We start from the raw sequence: 21672 nt of genomic DNA on the forward strand, positions 1-21672 counted from the left end.
TATCGGTCAGCGTGTTTGTATGAGATGGCATTTAGTCAATGCTCACATACAGGTACCGTACACTCGGAATTAATTAATTAATTGAAATAACGGTAAGGATTTTACATTTTTTTCCTGTTCAATGCTTACGAGTAATAGGTATTACAATTTGCAGTTACTATGAAGTACAAAACCTGTAATACATTACTGTTCCGTTTGTTCTATTATAGAGTTAGATGCTAAACCACGGATATTTTATCGGATAATGAGTGTGAATAATCTGACTACAATTTCTTAGGTGTTTTGAATTGAATGCTGATGTTTAAACAAAGGGTCATCAGTCGCAGGGCTCACTATAAAAAATAACTTTCAAAATAATAGAGCCCTGTAAAAAGTCCTTTATTTAAACCTGAACTGGCTTTGCAACACTTTTTAAAGCCATTACTTGATTGACCCTGAAAATAGAAATTAAATCGGCGCTTGTCAGCTATAAGCCCAATTAAGCCGCGACTTAATTATTTTTATCAAAGGGTTTGGACATTTGCTGCAGACAATTGAAGAATTGGTCTCGAATTCATTTTTTTAATATTTCGAAGGTTGGTTAGGACAGGTATGTAATTATAATTTTATTAGTAGGTAAGTATATAAGATGATTCATGCGGCTTAACCCGCGTCCCGAGGGATACTTCTTAACTTACCCGCATAAAACATAACCGTGTTCAGCGCAAAGAGTGTAGCTTCCTAACAGTGAGAGAATTATTCAAATTCGTTCAGTAGATGTATGCAAAAAACAATAAAATCTTTGCTTTTTATATATGTATTAGTATTTATTTAATTATTTCTACTTATGCTATATCAATATACAAATAATGATCAGTTCATATATGCATGTAGCGGTCGTATGTAACCAGGGTCGCATAACTAGTTTGTATCTCGGGCATCGGCTAAGTGCGCTGTGCCTGTCCGAGTACTTAACCTAATATTCGGTAATTGCGTTAGGGGCCGCAACATAATTAACGGGCTCTCTCAGTTGGTCAGCTAAGACGGTCTATTGATACGTGCTTTGTGGTTGCAAGCAACGGCCTGCACTTCAACTATGTATATATGTAGGTACGTATACCTATTCAAAATTATTGCATAAATTAGTACTAAATTTTCATACAAAGTAAAAGAGAGCATATTTCTGAAATTGCATATACACTACACGACCAATTTCAGCAAGCATTTACATCGACATATTTTTTACACCACAGTACTTACCTACCTCAAACAACATTATCCTTCTGCACTTAGCCCAGTGTTATTTTTACTCCAAAGCGAGTTATATTTTGAAATTTCCTCAGATAACTGACGTGATATTAGTAATATCTAAGAATAGGTTCACCATACGAATGATGTCTGTTACATGGCAGACTAGACAAATTGTGTACGACCAACTCCAGTCAATTGAAAAACTGTAAAAAAAAAAATGTTATTTTTATTCACAGAGCTTAAATAATTATAATTAGCATTACATGATCCTATCCACAATTGATGGAAGAATGGGTGAACTCAGTGCGATCGATCGATCTTTAAATAAAAGCAGACTATTGTCCATTCGCGCGACAAAATCCTTTAGTCGTCTAAAGTCTATGACACCCACGTAGGAGTGGGCGATCATCCGACGGGACTACTTATTCACATTTTGCTTAGGAATTTTATGTAAGTAACGTATAAGTATGTAAGGAATTTTATGTAAGTAATGTAATGTATAAGTATGTAAGGAATTTTATGTAAGTCAGTGATGAGCTAAGGAGGAAAATAGAATCACAAACACAGACAATATTTTTATCTCATATGTTTTATAGCTGTAAACTTTCTGGTAAAATCACTTATTTAAAGTTATGTAATATGTATCTAACTAACTTACCATTAACGCTAGTTTATAATTCTTTTAAGAAATCTAGTTAAGTTAGTAAATAGCTATACATAATATAAAAAATAGTCTAGCTATAACTGAAATATAGTAAACTAATTCAGGTGTCCCGACATTACATTATCGAGGAACGCGAATATAAAAAAAGTATTTATAAATTCAGTCCAGCCGTTATTAATATACGTTATCAATTGTTTCACTTAATTATTATTTTACTAGCTAGCACTTATTGATGTTTCTTTATTATTTACAGTTCAAACACTAATGACTTATAACACTACTATAGCACATTTGTGTGATATTTATTCATTTCTGTATGATGAATACATCCAACGATGTATTATATTATTTTAAGTACCTACGCAACTATTGAATGAAAATTAAAATACATATAATCTTCTAAATTGAACTACATTAACATACTAATGTTCAGCACCAGGTTTGTATGCTGAATCCCAGATATCAGCGAAGCAAACACTGGAATGGAATCTGTAGAACATTATCAGGGGCAAACTGACGTGGCCCAGTATAGTCCAGATCACTTTTCCATAGAACTCATATCTCTCGTCGAGGCTGTCGGGGGATTTGTAGGAGAAAGTGTTGAAGATCCACATAGCCACGTTGGTGATTAAGAGGAACATTAAGATCTCACGGCCCGGCTTCTTCCTGCGAAGCTTCTTGGTGTTACTGCAGCGACGAAGGCCGTCCATGATTAATGGCGTTTGGATCAGCACTTGTATGACCTGTAAGAAAATGTTTGTCATAAAGTTATACATTGAAAATCAAATAATCATTTTCCAAGCTGCCTGCAAATTATAATCATACTCACCATAACTGCAAAATCGATACTCTTCACAACATTTGTGATGCTAATAGTTGCGACCAGCGAGAATATAGTCTCCATAAAGAAGGCTGGTAAACAAATGAAGAGCAACACATCATCCAGCAGTGAGATTGGGTGCTCATTGATGTCCAGTTGACGCATCTGGTTGAAGGCTATCACCACTCCGAATAGCAGGAGAACGTGAAGACCTAACTTCGTGCTGTTAGTAAGAAGGTAGCCTAGCTCCACGAAGTCACTGGAAAAGTAAATAATTCAAATTAAGATTACCATAGACAGGGATTAAAGATAGAATGGGTAATTTTATAGAAAACTAACTAGTGGCCAGATACGTGCTACTGTACGTTGAAGAACAGCTAAACACAAATGGCCTTACTACAAAAACTTAAACCCCTGTTTTATACTTGTCTAATAAAATTTTGGCTGCAAAATGAACCGTATGTCAACGTCATAATTTGACATTTTTTTAGACAAGGCATAAACTGACGTTTAAAAGTTTTTGTGGTAAGACGGTAAATAGTCCGAACAAAGCCTAAAGTTTTGAATTGGATAGGTAAGCCTGTTCTTGAATTATAAAATTAAAATGAAAGGAGACATTAATTATATAGTATTAGACATTAATTTATACAGTATAGACATGAATAGCTATAGATTCTGATAACTTACTCTCCAACACTGCTGAAGACGAAGCCTAAGATAAGCATGCCAGTTACGACTACCATGACTATGAGTCCTAAGAATAGTCCACGGTTGGAGGCGTGGCAGTCAGCATAGATCACGATGTTGCTAGTAAAGTCATTGTCTTCATTTGCCGTTGGGATCCTGGAACAGGCAAACATTTTAGATATCGGTTTAATGTAGGGTATTGGTTTAAGAATGAAGTTGATTTGCGACTTATATTCATGGTGATTTGTAATTCCATGCCACTCTGTATGCTTAGGGTCCGTTCAGATAGACCGGGTCGGAGAGCATCGGCGCGCATTTTTCTTTTCACACAGACCGGAGCCGATCGGCTGCGCGAACATTAAAGAGCATGCAAACGGAGCCAAACGTCAAGAAAAAATACACGATCGGAGCCGGTCGGCTCCTCTTATTATTTCACACCGAGCGCATTCGAGCATTCTCAATGACAAAAGCAGTGCGCATGCAAAAATAAACCTTACTTCAAATACTAAGTACTCAATTTTCAACGTGTTAAGAATTTCCTCTGCTCTCCGACCCGGTCTATCTGAAAGTACCCTTATGAGTATCATAATGCTTAACGTACTTGCAGAGGTGGTAGTTATCTTCACTGCTAGAGTTAATTTCAGAATTGTTGCTGTCTTCGTTGTCACAGTTACCGATGTTACTCCAGATGATGTAGTAAATGGCAACTGAAAAAGAATGCATATTTTAGAATAGGTGATCGGATTAAAAACAATGTTAAAGCCTGTAATTGTAAAATCCATCGGTTTTCTGTCCTGTCCCCATGCAATCTATGTCCTGTATCTTTCATTTCCAATTTGCCAATCAAAAGAAATTAGTGTAACGTACCAATAAGAATATTAAATTCCACGTTGAACGGATAGAGGTATGGCGAGAAATTCTCATATATCGAACTAATGGCTGCAGTACTGTTGCAGTTCGGGTTGTATAGGTTGCTAACGTCGATGAATCTCTGGTCTAGCGATTTATCTGGAAAATAAATATACATATTAGGAAATATTTATTACTAGATCTCAAGTGTTAAGCAAGACAATAAAACCACCAACGAAACTGCTCTAGTAAAAATATGTTTATCAAAATTAGAATAAAATGTCATACGAATGTAGGTACAACTTACCATGTTCAGGAATAGTGACATTAGCAGTTTCGCTCGCGTAGTCTGCGCTGCCATATCTAGAATTAGCATACAGCGTCAATCCCAACAAAGTCTCACGAACGATCGCAGATATCCAAAAGCACAGACTGCTGCCGATCAGATGCATGAACGCGAAGTGAGCCAAGCCCTGAAATTTCGTGTAATTCTTCATTATTTTTCTCTTTTCTTGTTAGATTTTTGTTCGTATTAAGTTTTGTATTTAACATTGATAGAATTTATTAAAACTAACAACACTAAAAAGCCAACAAAAAGTTAAAAGAAATAACGAAAAGAATATGAGAGAAGAGACATAAAACTCATCAAATTTTAAAAGGTAAATCGTTTGTGTTTATGTCTGAATTCAGTAAGTTTTGAATTCTCTAAGAATGTGTTACATATTTCGTTACTTCTTCTGCCAAATGAGAGTACTTTTTTGACTTTGGTTGTACATATTTTGTGATCCATTTATGCAGTTCTTTTGTAGATAAAAAAATATCTTTACCTGAGCTCGCAAGACGATAACGTTGGAGTATTTAAAGATGAAATACAGTTGGAGGAAGCAGTAAGCGGGCAGCATAACGTCGAGGACTACTTGCAGGATGTTCACACATTCATCATTGTCCAGGTTCTCGTCTACTAACTGGCCTATTTGAACGGCTAGTAGGAGGAGCGAGTGCACCAAGTGGCCTAGAGCGAAACCTGTAAGGAGTAATGTAAAATTGAATGCTGAGTTCAACCAGTTTTGATAATAATCGAGCTTGGACGGTGAAATTTTAAATTGAAGATCGCACATTAACATTTCTTATTGGAGGTCATATGAGCTCAGAAATCGATAATAATTATTATTCACTATTCAATTGTCTTACCGAGGTCTAAACCATTGCAGAATGGCCTAACTTGTGATATACCTACTTAAATTATATTTTTTTATACTTGTAATAATTGTGATGACTTTAGAAATAGGAAAATTTTAACTAACGTATCAACAAAGAAAACACCAACATTATTCATGTTTTATTGTGGCGCCTTGATTCGATGTATTGATTAGGTAAATCATTTTCGTTATCTCTTTTAAAACGTGGTGTAGTAAAAGATAATATAAAATGTCATATGAATTTTCTAGAGATTCTAACAAAAACATCAATATTTTGTTCTTGGTAGACAATCTGTTGATATAATTTCGCAATAATTAAACGAACAGCTTGTGAAAAATATACTTTACATGAATGGATATCGGAAAAATTATACAAAAAAATACGACACCTACTAAAAATAAATTTAATGATAATTGTTTACAGTCACACTCATTATTAAATTTCCATGATTTTATCATATTATCTGATTACTTTATAATCAGTCAATTATTTTACTAAAGAAAACGAAATTCTGCGGCAATATCACAATTTTGTGCAATAAAAAATTGTATCACGCCTGCAATAAATGGTTTGGAAATAAAACAAAAATCATTTGAATTTGGACTTTATAGCAACGTCTTAAGGGCTACATGTCACTGGACTGTTTATAAACGTCATTATCATTAGGTTTCATTGTTTTTGAATGCACCAATAGGTATAATAAAAAGCAAGTCAGCGAATATCGTTATGGGTGTGTCGCACTAATCGCCACATGACTTATTGGCTATTTTCCCGCGGTTTCATTTCACCTGCGTCTCGCGCGAACTACTTCTAATACCCAGACAAAATATACCCAGTGTTATTCTGGCACAGTCTAGCTTCCCAACAGCGACAGATTTTCAAATCAGTCTAGTAGTTTCGGAGCCTTTATGGAACAAACAAATAAATAAAAATTTTCTCTTTATTACACCAGTAGGTATAGAAGATCTTACCAGCGGCTCCCATCTTGAGGTAGAAGCTTCCAGAGTGCCGGCCCTGGCTGAAGCAGTATTCATGCTTGGTGGGGATGAGCACCGGGGGTGGCATCCCTGGTATCCTGTACGATGACTCAGGGGTGCGGTCTCCGGGGGTTATTGAACCCAATTGCTCCTGAAATTTTAGAAACCTCATATGTAGAAGATCAGGTTTATTTTTTATTTTTATTAAGAAAGTATCTTTCCATGGTCAGTATGCATGAAGTCTATGTAAACGGATGCGGACTCATTGAGGTATGCTTGTGGTAGGCGACAAACCTATGATTTGAAACAAACAACCAGAGGTTTGTTTTTAGATAACAGTTTTTTTCTGAACGAAGAATATCAAGTAACGAACTGAAGAGACAGAAACATCCTGGATAGTCAAGGCGCCAATCCAAGAATAGTTTGTGTCCACCAGAACCACGGGTGAGTGACCGGTGGTTCTGGTGGACACAAGTGTCCGTGACATAGGAACATACAAGATAATGTCGAAAAACAACCCTTCTTGACAGCAGGGTGAAAATATTATCCACAGAACTAACTCTATATCTACTATTAATAAATTGATAGGACATAAGATAGACAATTCCGACTAAAACTAATTTAATCATTTTCCTGAACAAGATAACATCTAAATGCCACTGCCAATGCTATGATAATAGACATTCGTCTTCATGACCGATAGATACTATTAATAAATAAATTATCTGGATTCCCTCACCTCTTGTTTTCTGAAGTAATCCATAACTTTTTCTTCATGCATGGCTTTAATTTTGTGATTTTTGACTGCTATCGACTTGTACCGCGTTATGTCGACAAGCAAGTATATGATATACACCATTCCGACGCTGCAGAGTATGATGGAGTAAATCTGGAAAAATAAAGGTTAGTTTTAAAGTAGAATGTAGATTTATCTATGAAAGAATGGATATCGGCCACAAGTTCCTAAGTTCAGTCTTCTTTTTATTTTATGTACTCGCATAAGTTCGAACAAGGAAGTAAAAAGCTGAGTGTAGAATAAAATTAAAATTAATTTAATGTGTTTCTGAATTTATGATAACTTGCGTTTGATTCGTAATATTAATTCGCACTTTTCTTTATTAGCCTAAAATCAAGGAATTTTGTAAGTATTTATTTTAATTTTGCACACGTAATATAAAATCTTATTGATAAATTTTTCTGTAGTCTGTAATATCCCTAAGACTTCCTTAGCTGCATCGGAACTAGGGCACAGCGGGGAATCAGGTAAGGATTGGCACTTAGAGATAAAGTAAATCTTACCTCGGAAATAGAATAGTCGATGAAGGAGTCGCTCAGGTAGATCACTAGGCCGAGAGTGACCAGCAGAACTGCATACATGCAGCTTATTATGAGTGTCAGGTACTTTCTAAAAGAGGAAAAACATATAAATTATTTCAAACGGAATTGTACTTCTAGACTTAAAGTAGTATTTATTTATTTTATTCTTTCTAGCGGTGGACGTTTAAAGGATCGTATGATGATGTTTGAGGATTGTGGATAGTGAAGCTAGCTTGTTTTCTGTACATATGGCGTAAGTATGTCTGTATCGGCTTGGCAGAATCGGATATAAAAAGGTGAAAGCCAAAACTTGTAGAGACGAAAAATTCTTTGTTCCAACTTAAAATACATCATCGCATATAGCATCATTTTAGTTTATCATGGCTTTAATAAACACAAAACCAACGAACGAATTAGTTTCAAAATATTTGTGATTGTGATAACAATTCAGTAGGTTAAAAGGTTACTCTGTGAATCGGACCGTTCGTAGTGATCAGTGAACTATGTCAGCGAGCCACGCCCGGAGTAAACACTATGTATGTAAATCAGCACCAAGTGTTCCAAAAACTAAATATTAACGGATGTGTTTGTTAAATTTACACACAGTAAACAAGAAAATAAACACAATACATATGTTATTTAATAAACAGGACTGCATTTCACGCAGTTCACAATAAACAAGCAGTCACACGGGACATCGATTATTTAAGCCGGACCGGATTTTTGCAGGATACGGTTTCGGTACCTATGTTCCGAAGAAACTAGTTTATAGTTATATAGTTTAGTCTAAGAAAAGCCTATCACCTATATCCGTAGCTACCACTGTGGGTTCAGCCGTTTTGCATGAAAATCTAATGGTAAGAGTTAACCAAAGTGAGGCACAGGTTTTTTCGACATTATAAAATCAGTAGAGTAGATGTGTAATAGTAGTAGAAAGAACTCTTTCGTTGTTCATTTGTACCTCAGTTATAAAACTTACGTGGTAAGCTTTTTATTATCCTCAGGACTGGTGGGCGGAGGCGCGTGTGTTTCTACTGAGCGTATAGACTGGGCGTCCATTGTGGCCACGGATCTCTTGCGAGGAGTCGCACTGCCTCGCATGTCGCTCTGTGGCATATACAAGCGGTAACTGTCTGTTGAAAAGTGTACAAATTAGTGTAAGTCTTGTGTATACATCCTGTGTAACATATGGTATGGTAATAAAAAATTTAGTATTAAGTACGATTTTCAGAATACGCGTCTTTGCTTTGACGGAATAAATAAATGGTGATCAATTTAGGTATAGGTATGCTATGCTCAAACAAAATGGCTTTGTAGAATTGTTCCAACTTTTTTTTATTTATGATAGGCACGTCCTTAATCATTTTCTCCACTGAAGATTAGCGATGATGTAGACGAGGGCTAGAAGTCAGTCTTCATTTCAAAAGTCCAGTTTATTAAACATTTATTTAAAAAGGTGTTCATTTAACCAGTGCTTAGTGTTTCCCAGCTAAAAATATACCTCCCCTATACACCCATCTGTATACACGGGTCTTGTAATGCACGCACTAGTAGCCCCTTTGCGAAACCCCTCTCAGCGTATGGGCAACATTATTAAACGATAAACAGCTTATTATTTACTAAACAATGCCTACGTAATGAGGAAATACCTAACTCTAAAATTACGATGGCTACAGATAACGAATCATACATGAATATTAATATTGATCAGTCAGGTACCAATGACTTTTTTTTAGGAATAAAGATTCTTTTAGGAATTTCTTATTTCTCATTAGCAGATTAACTTCAGATATTTGGTATTAGCTCACTATGTTTAAACTGTTGTAATTTTTACTCAATCAGTGCAATAACAAAAAATGGAATCACCATATTTCATTCCAAAATTGTGATTTCAAGAAATAATCCAAAGGAATAATAAAGGTATTAAAAATTAAGTCTGTATTTTTCCATCATGTAATATGCATTACGTTTTTAAAGAAAATAATACTAGGTGTTCGATTATCAAGGAAACAATCCGTCTTGAACTTAATCTTTGCTTTATCAGTTAATTCTTCAATCATGGACCAATAATCCAGCCTGGACAATTTGTTTTATTTATCAATTTGCGATTATGACGTATTAATCAATCAATTTAGGAGTTATCTGTGATAAAGTTTGTCTGTGATATGTGTTTTATGTAATACGTGGTCGGTCATAGATGTAAATGTTCGTGTTACTATAATGAGAACATACCCTTATGCAATAGTAGATTTCGTAAGATATCATTATAATGAATGACGATGAATGTTGTTAATAACTTTACAAGTACACTTTTCCTGCACTGTTGGTAAAATGGAAAGGTTTTTGTTTCTGCGTTGCGTTTGATTATTATTGAATCACAATAATTTATTTTAATAATCACTTTAAATATACAGGGAAGTACCTAATCGAAAACTCGTGTTAAAATTAATTACGGAAGTGGGTAGCATTGCAATGATACAAATTGATATTTGGACTGATAGTAGTATTATATAGTACGGAATTTAATTTTACACCATTATTGATTTTCATTAAAATCATTCGCATTTTATTAATCGTTTAAGCCTAACAATAAATATCTGCGTAAGTAGATAGATACTGGTTTAGCAAAAGATTAAATATTTTTAGGCTCGATAACCGTAAATCTACATACGTTGTGTTCAAAAAAATTACACTTACTCAATGATTTTGCGTCTCCATTTTTGAGGTTTCCATTATATGGTAACGGACTGCTGCGGTCACCTGGTAACATGCAATAATTGTATAAGTACCTATGCTTAAATCTACGAATCTCAAAAAGTGGCAGGTTTCTGTTAGTACCTACACGACCAAAACCATTTCGTAACCAAAAAAAAAAATATTGGCAGTAATTACGGCAAAAAACAAGTTTCAATGTCATACTCACCAATAGGTGTAGCAGATCCCGACTCATCTCCTCTACTAAGATTAAAAACCCTGGGCGATTGCCTCTCGTTTGCGGAATCCTGTAAACAACAGGAGGAATTTAGAAACGCAATAAAATCCGCGATTGCCTGCAAATACCCGCCTGCAAATTCATATCTGCATAGCTACGGTGCGGGCTAAAAAAGTGGCGAACATGGACATCGAAAGCCGTATAAAATCGGATTAATAACTTCATTAGCCGCTTGTTTCTCTCGATCGACACCACCCTGTATTTCACTATAATCCCATTTCGGTGTTTCAGTGTTCCTCTGCAACGAAATTCGGCCCGCGCTGTAAACGCGTCACAAAAAAAGCTCTGTTTCCGACGATACTTCCAATGAACTACATTGTACTGTTTAACACGAATCTTTTGGACTTTGCACTTCTTGGTAATGTTTAGCATTCCAAGTGCATAACTGGTAGGTGTACTAGTTTATATTATAGGTAATTAGTTTCAGTAAGGATATCAAAAAAATCTATTTAGTGTGTATTTAGTGTGTTGGGCAAGTATGTAGTTATTACTGTATTAAGTATGACAATTTCTGCAGTAATGCCCCTTGTAATGTAATAAATAGAACGTGTCGCCCTCAGCACTTGAGTGTTTCTTACTTTTTTTCATCCCCATCGAACTTACGAAGTGAAGGCAACAATCACGAGGCTTCAAGACAGTTTCAATGTTATTGAAAAAAGAAAATTAAAATGATTAAAGCTGATTAAATCTGTACCTTAATTTATCAGTGCATACTTTCCTGCTAGGAGTTCATTATCAGCACCTAGCCATACGTCAGCAAAGATAAAATAGTTAATAAATCAATGCTAGGTAAAAATTAATTACGAAAGCGATACACGACAATCAACTAATGCCATTTACGAATGAGCATGTTTTATAAACCTTAACAGTGGCTGTAAGGGAAATAAAAAGTAGAGATCGAATTTTCATTAGGCGAGGCGTTGGGGCGGCACGGTGTGTCCGCACTCGGTATTAACAGGCAGGTGGGGGCGGGCGGGGGCGCGGGTGGGGCGAGGGGGGCGAGGGAGGCTCGCGGCCGGCTGGACTCAAAAGGTTTACAGTTGGCTGCGCGAGAGTGACCCGCCTCACAAACACGGCCCGCGCTCGCCGCTCGATGCTATGGAACTGTACCGCCGCTTTACAAACCTTTTATAAATTTATTTTTGTTGCAGGAATGATCATTTTGATAGACAGCTTTCATTAATACGTTCAACTGAATACATTGTGGACCAATTTTAAAAGGGACATCTCAAATGCATTTTATTGCGAGTTCGAAATACTGGCGAACTGTTTTTATTTTTTTATTAGTGGAAATTGAATACGTCCAAGTTGTGTGCTGCAAACTTAAACTAATTTCTCACTCTACCTCTATGTCTTGTCGTACAATTCGCACGACAGCAATGGACGAAAGACAATCACTGAATCTTTGCAAACACCTAATTAATGTAGGTATAATAATAAAAAAGAACAAAAAATTCAGACACGTTATTGGCGCATTACGTAAAACATATACATAATTTTCTATATGTAGGTAATATCCGATGAAATTCGGCAATGTATTAAAAGCATTATCATTTCTTTTCTTTGTTATATTTCGATAATTGAGAAATAGTCTCATAAAGTCTCATAAAATACAACCCTTTAAAACAGTGTTAGAAAATAAAAGAAAATACCTAAACAAAAATTAGAATGAATATTCCCGATGGCATATCCATACATTGCTCTTGTAGAAATCATTACAACCCATTGGGTCCATATATATACGAATTCGTTGTTTAAACTACGAACGATGCTTAAAATAAATTTACTTTGAATATGCGCTAAAACAGCCTGTTGCAAATTACAAAATATGGAGTCAATAATAGTTTAGGCAAAGTAAGAAAAAAGTTATTACTGTAATTGTTTTTAACGTTTAATGTAATAACTTCTAAATGTATTTTTCTATCTTTAGTTAATTTTGAAAACTAAATGTTAACAACCTTTATACTTTTGTTTACGTAATACGTATCTATTTATATGAAAGTATATCATTTATAAAGAAAAAGGATTTACTAACACTAGATAAGAAGCAAGACTATCATAAAACTAAATAAGTTATTAAGGAAAATATACAGTTATTTATATATTTTTGTGATAGTTAAACTGTGTGAACTATGGACATTGTTCAGTTCATACCTACATCAAGTGCATTGACGTAATATTCGATTATTTTATATTTGTATCTACTTAGCTAAATATTATCTGCGTCCGTATAGGTACTATCTGTAATTAATCTGTAACTTATCTCATCTTAATATCTTTAATAGACAATTTTTTCAGGAGTTTCACAATATTTGTTCATCATTTTCAGTAATTTCTACATTGTTACGTTTTACATCATTGATTGAGCAAATTAAGCGATAGACGAATCAAAGAAAATTGAAACATTTAATTTTATCTAATGAACAAAAAAATATTTTTCATACCTACATGACAAATCGGATTTTGATAAGTAATCATAATTAATTACTGATGACGATGTTTTGATTATATCGTTTTGATTTTATTTGGAGTTTAACATTTGCACTTGTGATGCAAAATTAAATATTGATTGTCCAATATTAATAAACAGTCAAATGTGTATTACAGACAGGGGATCTATTATGTCTGCTTATGAGTTACGAAAATGTGTCCTCGGTTAATTTTATTACTACGATGCATCGGCCTTTACTGCGTTAATAAGCCACTGAAGAATTATCAAAAATATTAAATAGTAACCTTAAAATCGAAGACATTAAATGATAATGGTTATCAGTCAAATTCTTCCATGGCTTTTCAGTTTCATAGTGCGGAAAGTCTGCGTCAATATTCGGATATCTGCACAATAAACCGAGATAACCTTCAGGCCATTGAAGGTTCATAAAATGTTATTTTTAGCGATAGATATAGATACCTACCTGAAGGCCTATGAATAAATTCCTAACGTCGTCTATACTTCTATACTGACATGACTAAGAAAATAAAGAATATTTGTTTGTTAGTATTTGTTTGGCTCTGAATTTATTAAAAAATCTGTGCTATCTCCGATTGACACACATTATACACTATATTTTATCAAAGTACGGGAATAAGTTCCCCCGGGACAGGGATGAGACCGCGGGAAAACAGAAAGTTTACTAACGTAGGTACTCCCGGTATTGGTAAATAAGGTTTTAACAAAGAAGCTTCATTTTCTTATCGGTCTGAATAAAAGAATACTTAGTAGACGATTGTGAAGCATAGGTATTGTTATTGTTTGATACATAGTATAAACATTCCGATTTTGTAACAAGTACGATCTACTTTTAATGTATTTATAGAACAGGATTTAGAAATATTAAAATGCACACTAAACAGCATTACCTACAAATAGACAGGAATGTTTATATTGTTTTGTTACAAGTATTTGATTTTATCTATATTGTTTTACTGTTTTCACGGCATCGTATTAGTAAGAAAAATCATACGTTGTAATAAAGTTTATCGCTGTAGGAAAACCCTGAGTTCGATAAATCAAATTGTCCAAGAAAGTTTTATTCATCGTTTTGGGTTTTCCCATAACGTGCTTTTATTACTCACAGGTAAAGCGGACATAGATAAAACAACTGATAATTATAGTAAAAAAAATTATAAGTAAATTATACAAAATCACAAGCAAAACTACTGTACTGTAACAAAACCAATGTTTCAAAATAGTTCTTTATTTTTAATACGCTGGATTACCATGATTTTTTATACAAGATCCCTAAGTTTCCTAAACTTTGTAGTATTCTGGAAGCTTTAATCGAGTTCTTCAACATAATGTTTTATACTGAAGATGTATTGGAACACACCACTATCTATCGCTAATGTTAGCATTTAGCACTCTCAAGGTATTCGCTCAAATATCGACAGAAGCCGCTGTAAATTAACATTTATCAGTACAATTAAAAGATTTGATATGACACTGAGGGATAGCAGTCTATATTATAACCGGAATTTTTATCTCATCTTATCAAAGCGTTGAGAACACGCCGGATTACTAAGTACATTATCATTGATCGTTATTTACCCATAATTGAAAAAAAAGTAATTCTCTAAAAGTTTTATGTTGTTTCCGACAAAACAATTCATGTCATATCGTCAATACCCGGTATCAATTAACGCGCAAGTAATTTGTCAGACATTCAATACTTAAACCGATTTTTTGCTTTTATCTTTAGTTCAAGTGGATTGATTCAGACATATATAAACTGACTTATTTTTATTGACTTCCTTAATAAACTTAGTTTAACTGTCTCATATCCTATGATTCAGTATGGAAGTACCTCATGACTTGTTGAATCAGTTTTAATGGCAGATCAAAGATATTGATAGACTCTTACACGTGCCCGTGATTAATGAATTACATCAAATATCTGACTTATCGTTTGATAAATTATAGGTACAACAACGCTCTTGAATATTAATTGTAATTCAGCATTTTGTGTTCCTACATTTTTAGATCGTTAGTACTTCTTGAAAAATTCTTGCACTAAGTATAAAAACAGGTGCATGTGTAACCAATGTTAATCAATCTGGAATCAAAATAGGCCCAAATAATTGGTGGTACGCAAAAGTTTGAGGTTATAAACTGTTGGAATCTACATACAAATCGATGCTCGCCCTCCGATCCGGCGGTTGTTATAGTTAATCTAGTTTGGCTGTAAGTGAATTTATGACGTGTGATCCCTCCCAAGCAGCGGCAGACGTAGTAAATACTTGTTACCACTTGATTTAACGGAGTTGGATCGCGTGGTTTAATGCTAACCAACCTGAGTTCCACCGAGTTTTATTTACTGCGAATTATTTGTGGTTTGAGTTTGATATGTGTTGATTTTAATAGAAAAATATTCATAAAAGACAGCGTATAATTAGCCTCCAGATGTTGTTTAATAGTTATTTGTTATACAAGAGTGCAAAGTTGCTTTTTAACCGCGGGCTCAATTTTGATGACCGAGCAAGCGAAGGATTCTAAAATTGAAACACGAGCGTAGCGAGTGTTTCAATAATTAGAATCCTGAGCGATAGCGAGGGAATCAAAAGAGCACAAGGTGAAAAATCTTTGCACTCGAGTGCAACACGTAACTTTTCATCCCACCTCATCGAGGAAATTACTAAATGCAAAATAACAAAATGGCGCGCACACATGAGTATCAAATTAAAAAGAAGTACCTAGTAAAGTTCATTTATTTGAAAACTCAGTTTAAAAATGAAACAAGGTTAAAGATCTATGTAAAAACAACCACCCAAAACAAAAATGTGAAAGACTGCCAAGTTCGATAATATGGGAATGCTTCGCCTATAAAAGAAGTGAGATCTGAATAAGTACCAAGTTCCATACACATACCTCAGTTAAAAATAGTTACTTTTTAATGATGTTACTTGGAAAGTTTTCATACACCTTGTTATAAACCTACTAAACGCAATGAATCAAGTATTTAATTTTCTATTAAAACTTGCCAAGTAACATCATTAAAAAGTAACTATTTTTAACTGAGGTATGTGTATGGAACTTGGTACTTATTCAGATCTCACTTCTTTTATAGGCGAAGCATTCCCATATTACCGAACTTGGCAGTCTTTCACATTTTTGTTTTGGGTGGGATTTCATTTATTTTTGTAAGGTTGTTTATTTTATTTTTTTCTTATGATGAAGTTGGTTAAAGGAATGTCTCATTTATACTATCTTTTAGATTTTTTAATATGCACTATGTTTCTTACAAAGAAATGAACTAGATTAACTAAATGGACTAGATTTACCAACTGACTGACATGACATGTTATCATATATTATGTTCGTGGATCAAAGTTACACATTCGTTATTTTTGAAAGTGATTCACACTTGGCCGTTTTCAGATTTTTATTTTACTTCTAACTACACTATTTTACTTCTAACTAAACTAAATACAAACCATTCGAAGATATATTATATAAATATAGATAAATTTAGTTCGTTTTAGTTCCTTAGGGGTATAAATTTACACCGGGTATAAAACACCTTCATTATTTTGAAACCGACTCACACTTGGCCATTTTCAGATTTTTCCCTTTACCTTGACATAAAGACCTACCTCCATGCCAAATTTCAAGTCAATACGACCATTGGAAGTGGTCTAGGTTTTTGATGAGTGAGTCAGTGAATCAGTCAGTCAGTGAGTGTATAGTAAAAGTAGCGATTTTCCGACGTCAATATCTCAAGACCTACAATAGGTATATTAATGAAATTTTGTATTTTAGATAAGTGAGGGGGTCTCAATAGATACTAGAAATTTGATATGCGTAAATAAAATAGATTTTGAGTTACAGGGGGGTCGAATTTGGCCCGAAATGGTTCGTGTAATATAACCCACGGCCGGTGTGTCGCTTTTTTTGCTCGAACTTGGCGGACACACTGCCGTGTGTCTAGATCAAGATTGTCACAAATGGAGTATTGCACACGATGTTCTAAATTCAAATCACTTTGCCGCTCTAGAGCAGTGGTTCTTAACTGGTGGTCCGCGGACCACTGGTGGTCCCTGGAGGCATTCCAAGTGGTCCGCGAAGCTGAGCTTCGCGACGTTGCTATACGTTATCAAACTTATTTTTTATCGACTTATAATTGTGAGCGGGGGTTTTCGCATGGACGTATATCGGGTGTGTCGTACCTAGTCCCCCCCATTCATGAAAATGTATGTTTGGGCTACATTTTACGTAATTTTGGTTTTGAGTCTTAAAAAATAAATAAAATTTCGCGCTCGCTCCGCTCGCGTATTCAGAAACTGTATGCCCTTATTTTTGCATTTGTCAACAAACAAAAAGTTAAGTACGTTTGGGCTAAATTTTACGTAATATTTGGTTGAAGTCCGATAAAATTTTCGCGCTCGCTTCGCTCGCCTATTCAGAAACTGTATTATGCCCTTATTTTGGCATTTGTCAACAAACAAAAAGTTAAGTACGTTTGGGCTACATTTTACGTATTTTTTGGTTTAAGTCCGATAAAAACTTCGCGCTCGCTTCGCTCGCGTATTCAGAAACTATATGCCCTTATTTTTCAATTTGTCAACAAACAAAAAGTTAAGTACGTTTGGGCTACATTTTACGTAGTATTTGGTTTAAGTCCGATAAAAATTTCGCGCTCGCTTCGCTCGCGCATTTGGAAACTACATAGGCAAGTTTTTCTTTATTTGCATTTACTTACGTACACAACATGCGTTTAGCTTTGAGTAGAACTGACCCAAAAATTCAGTTTTTTTTTTTGGTAAATAATAAAGAAATGAGTACTAATTTAGGTAAACCGATGAGGTGGTCCCCGGCAAGACAACTTTGGTCAAAGTGGTCCCTCATGTCAAAAAGGTTAAGAACCACTGCTCTAGAGGATAAAAACGGTTTTTGCGATCAGATATCAAAGGGTAAAACTATTCTTTCCGAGATGGTGGGATGAAAAGTATTTTTTCTTTTAATTAATTGCATTGGATTAGGAAAGTAGGTACCTATGTGCAGTGCAAGAACACACAAAATTCTGGTAGAGCAATATTTAATGTGGATAGATTTTGTTAACAAAAAGAAAAACCTTCTACTAGTAGGCATACTAAGAAACCATATACTTCACCTACCCTTTTGGAGTAGATTCATTCGTATTTACAATTACGAACAAATTTGTAAAGAAATCACCTAGCACCATTATCACACAAAACAAAATATTCCAAATCCTTTTTATCAGCTGACCCGGCTACTTTCTGATTGGCTACTACCTACTATATTTATACCATTATAAAGACCACTAGCCATTTTTCCGTTGTTTCACCCGCGTCCCGTAGAAAGTACCTACTATCCATTCCGGAATAAATACAGCTTCTTTTAATCGGGAAGAGCGTAGCTATGCAACAGTGAAATAATTTTTCAAATCAGTTCAATAGTTTTGGAGCTTTCAGGGTACAAACAAACAGTAGGTAACTACAGATAAAGACAAAATGTTAGTATAGATAAACTTTATCAAAATGTACTTACACTTCGTGCAATATCAGGGTGGTACATGACACTTCTCTGTGGTCTCCGCCGCGCTGCCCTGGCAGCTGTGGCTGTCACCAGGTTCCCGGAGACCGGGCCTGGTTGTGACATGGTGCGTCTTCTGCCCTGCATGTCTTCGGAGCTGGAGCCATTACTGACAGATGTGTTTTGGACCTGAGGATAGAGGTTGTTGAATAAGGGTTTTGAAAGAAATTGGTCGATTTTATTTCGTTTTTGTTTTGGCGGCTGATAAACAAAAACACTCTTTGATTAAAAGATTTGATATAATGATTATTTTGTTTGTTGTTTTTATTGTGTAGGTAGAGTCTGTAGAGTAGTTAGTATTTCTTCATTAACGTTATTTTCGAAACAGTTAAATTACAGGAATGCTTTGCAGAATTTTGGGGTCAGGTATATGAAAAGTTATTAATACGATAATCGAAATAGTCGAATTATTTTTACGCTAATAAGCTATGAATAAAAACAACAGTAATTTTGACATTTAAATACTTTCTTGATAATATTAGAGAAAATAATTGATAAGTCATTTCAGTAATTCCTATTCCCACTATTGAGAAGAGAAGGAAATATTTCTTAATGTGATTACTGATTAGGAATTTCCTTTAAATGTAATTAAGTCTCAATCGGAAGGGTTCTTTGATGTGTGGCTAGCGGGAGATAAATCTTCTTTACAAATATAGATGTGATATTTTTCAAAGAGATGGAGGTTTTACTAATTAGTCTAGTGAATTAAAAAAATATATATATTAGCACTTTTTGAATAAATAACCTCATGTAGTGAATTCCAATGAATGTTATTGAAATAGGTATGTTGTATGTTATAAATATACCTATTATCTGGTTTAAGGACAACATTACTTCATGAGTAAATGGTTAATGAATATGGTCAAAGACCACCTATAAAGATACATCTAAGTAAGGGGTTTACTTGTATCAACAAACATAATGGGTAAGTAGTTATTTGAAATTACATTAAGGATTTAAATAGCATCCTGAAATAAGGAATCCATTAATAAATATGCCTATCAGTTGTTTTTCGTGATTTATACAATGACGCCGTGTTGTATGAATAAGTGGCGCCACCGTGTTGATAGCAAATTAATTAATCAATCAGTACTACTCACGTGACTCTCACCTTCACGGGATTTTAGGCAAGACAACATGACGCCGATTATTAACTATTGAACCTTTAATCGCCCGTAACGACTCACACCGAACTTCGAATATTAAACTAACATTTCACTGTTTCCATAAAACAATAGTCCAATAACAGAATTGGGGTTTATCTCATCTTAATTGGATGTTGGTCCAGTAGTGTGAACAATGGGCGTTCGGTGAGGCATTGTGTATTAATATGTAACGTCGTCCGGCGGGTATCACGGCCGTACATCTCAGCTTCAAGTAAGACGCTTACGAGCTCTCGTGATGGGCCACTGACAGACGGACAGACTGTCGTATTTTGGGATATAAATGCCGTCTCACTATTCCGACAATGTTATTTAGTGATGATTTGTACATTGTAATTGTAATGAGTGCTCTACTTGAGTTTGGTTTTTGAATGCTTTGTTCAACAATGGAGTTGACGGGTTGAAGTTGTAGTTCTGAACTCACAATTGAGAAGTGAGATCAATGCTTATTAAGTACGTGTGAGTATTGAAAAGACGAAATATTATACCTACATATTTATTTATGTACTTAATCGGTACAAGCTGTCTCTACTTATCGCTACTTCATATATATTATTAATTCATCTTAAAATAATTAAATAAATAATGATTAAAAAAGAGACACTCATCTTTTTTATCCCGACTATACTTATAAGGAATTTTACTACTGAAAAATAGTCTTGTTTTCCCCTTTAATTCAGTAAAAACTGAAAAGCATGAAACATAGTATACGTACTCCTGGATCGTCTCCGGCAGGTGTCTCCGGTGCATCCGCCGCTTCATCTTCACCAAATTGTTGCAGCGACGTCTCCGAGTGAAATTTCTTGTCTCCCAATTTCCCCCTATTTACTATTTCATCTAAAACTTCCTTCTTCGCCGCGTTAATGTCCGTCATTTTTATACTTTACAAGTTACACTTGGGAACAGAACCTATTTTACTACAATAACTTATCTAAATATATTTTTTACAAATCGATCTTTCTACAAGACATTTTTATTGACACTTAACGCATGCGATTTAGATTGCAAATGAATTAATAAAAACATGATCGGTGTCCTATCAGTTATCAAGTAAAGACGTATCTATAATAAAGGTATAATTATCGCGATTGCTCTACAATCATCGTACATCGCACACTTCCTCTTTGGGTTATTTTGGTTGACTAAACCACAGAAACATTGATAACCTCAATATTATTGTTTATGTCTCTTTACTGGGCTTTTCGAAACGGTTACCGCGGCCCTGGTTTACAAATAGCTTAAGAAGGAACATGGTGGATTTAAGACAGCAAGAGTCTGAAACTCCCTCACCCTGCATTCACAGCGGGTCATTTGATGATATCCCACAAAAAAAAGAAAAAAAAAGACCATTATAGTTAGTCTCCGTTTAAGATATGAATATGCTTGCTTCAATAATAACCAGGTAATTCAGGATTTCATTGTTCATAGTCATCATTACCGAAAAGCATAGATAGTACTAGCTCTCAACTATGTAGCAAACTTCGAACATGGTCGTGAGTTACACTGCAATATTGCCGTTAGCACCTTCTTCCTAAATCTGGACATTTCTCTCTCCAAGTAAGTTTATGTTACTGAAAACAGTTGAAGTTGTTATACTCAATTCCCCTGGGTGCATTTGCGCTGAATATAACTTCAGGTCACATAATTGAATTATCAATTATCAAAAAGCGCACTTAGTATGCCACACAACTTGTACCAATAGTGTCAAACTGTGTGTATTCAT

The 21672-nt window shown here is 34.8% G+C and overlaps 1 protein-coding gene across 1 annotated transcript; it reads right to left on the bottom strand.

Annotated features, from left to right (window-relative positions):
- Window positions 1-1439: 1439 nt before the first annotated feature.
- Window positions 1440-20969, bottom strand: LOC124632682 (proton channel OtopLc-like). The gene is made up of 15 exons (XM_047167621.1): window positions 20665-20969; window positions 18742-18915; window positions 10668-10746; window positions 10442-10504; window positions 8724-8877; window positions 7727-7832; window positions 7167-7316; window positions 6422-6578; window positions 5078-5274; window positions 4558-4723; window positions 4269-4409; window positions 4003-4108; window positions 3402-3557; window positions 2724-2973; window positions 1440-2637 (listed from the first exon to the last, which is right to left on the bottom strand). Exons 1-15 carry the CDS (start codon window positions 20821-20823, stop codon window positions 2317-2319), a joined length of 2379 nt encoding a protein of 792 aa, XP_047023577.1. The 5' UTR covers window positions 20824-20969; the 3' UTR covers window positions 1440-2316.
- Window positions 20970-21672: the final 703 nt, after the last annotated feature.

This window comes from Helicoverpa zea, chromosome 8, assembly GCF_022581195.2.
Source record: "Helicoverpa zea isolate HzStark_Cry1AcR chromosome 8, ilHelZeax1.1, whole genome shotgun sequence".
Classification (NCBI taxonomy): domain Eukaryota; kingdom Metazoa; phylum Arthropoda; class Insecta; order Lepidoptera; family Noctuidae; genus Helicoverpa; species Helicoverpa zea.

Bases quoted from the DNA above. Each gene is read 5' to 3' on its own strand.
- LOC124632682 (XM_047167621.1), bottom strand. From the start codon at position 20,823: ATGACGGACATTAACGCGGCGAAGAAGGAAGTTTTAGATGAAATAGTA. The intron at 3,558-4,002 runs GTACGTTAAGCA...TGCCTGTTCCAG, and splicing joins GATAACTACCACCTCTGCAA to GATCCCAACGGCAAATGAAG. The intron at 2,638-2,723 runs GTGAGTATGATT...ATTTTCTTACAG, and splicing joins GTATCGATTTTGCAGTTATG to GTCATACAAGTGCTGATCCA.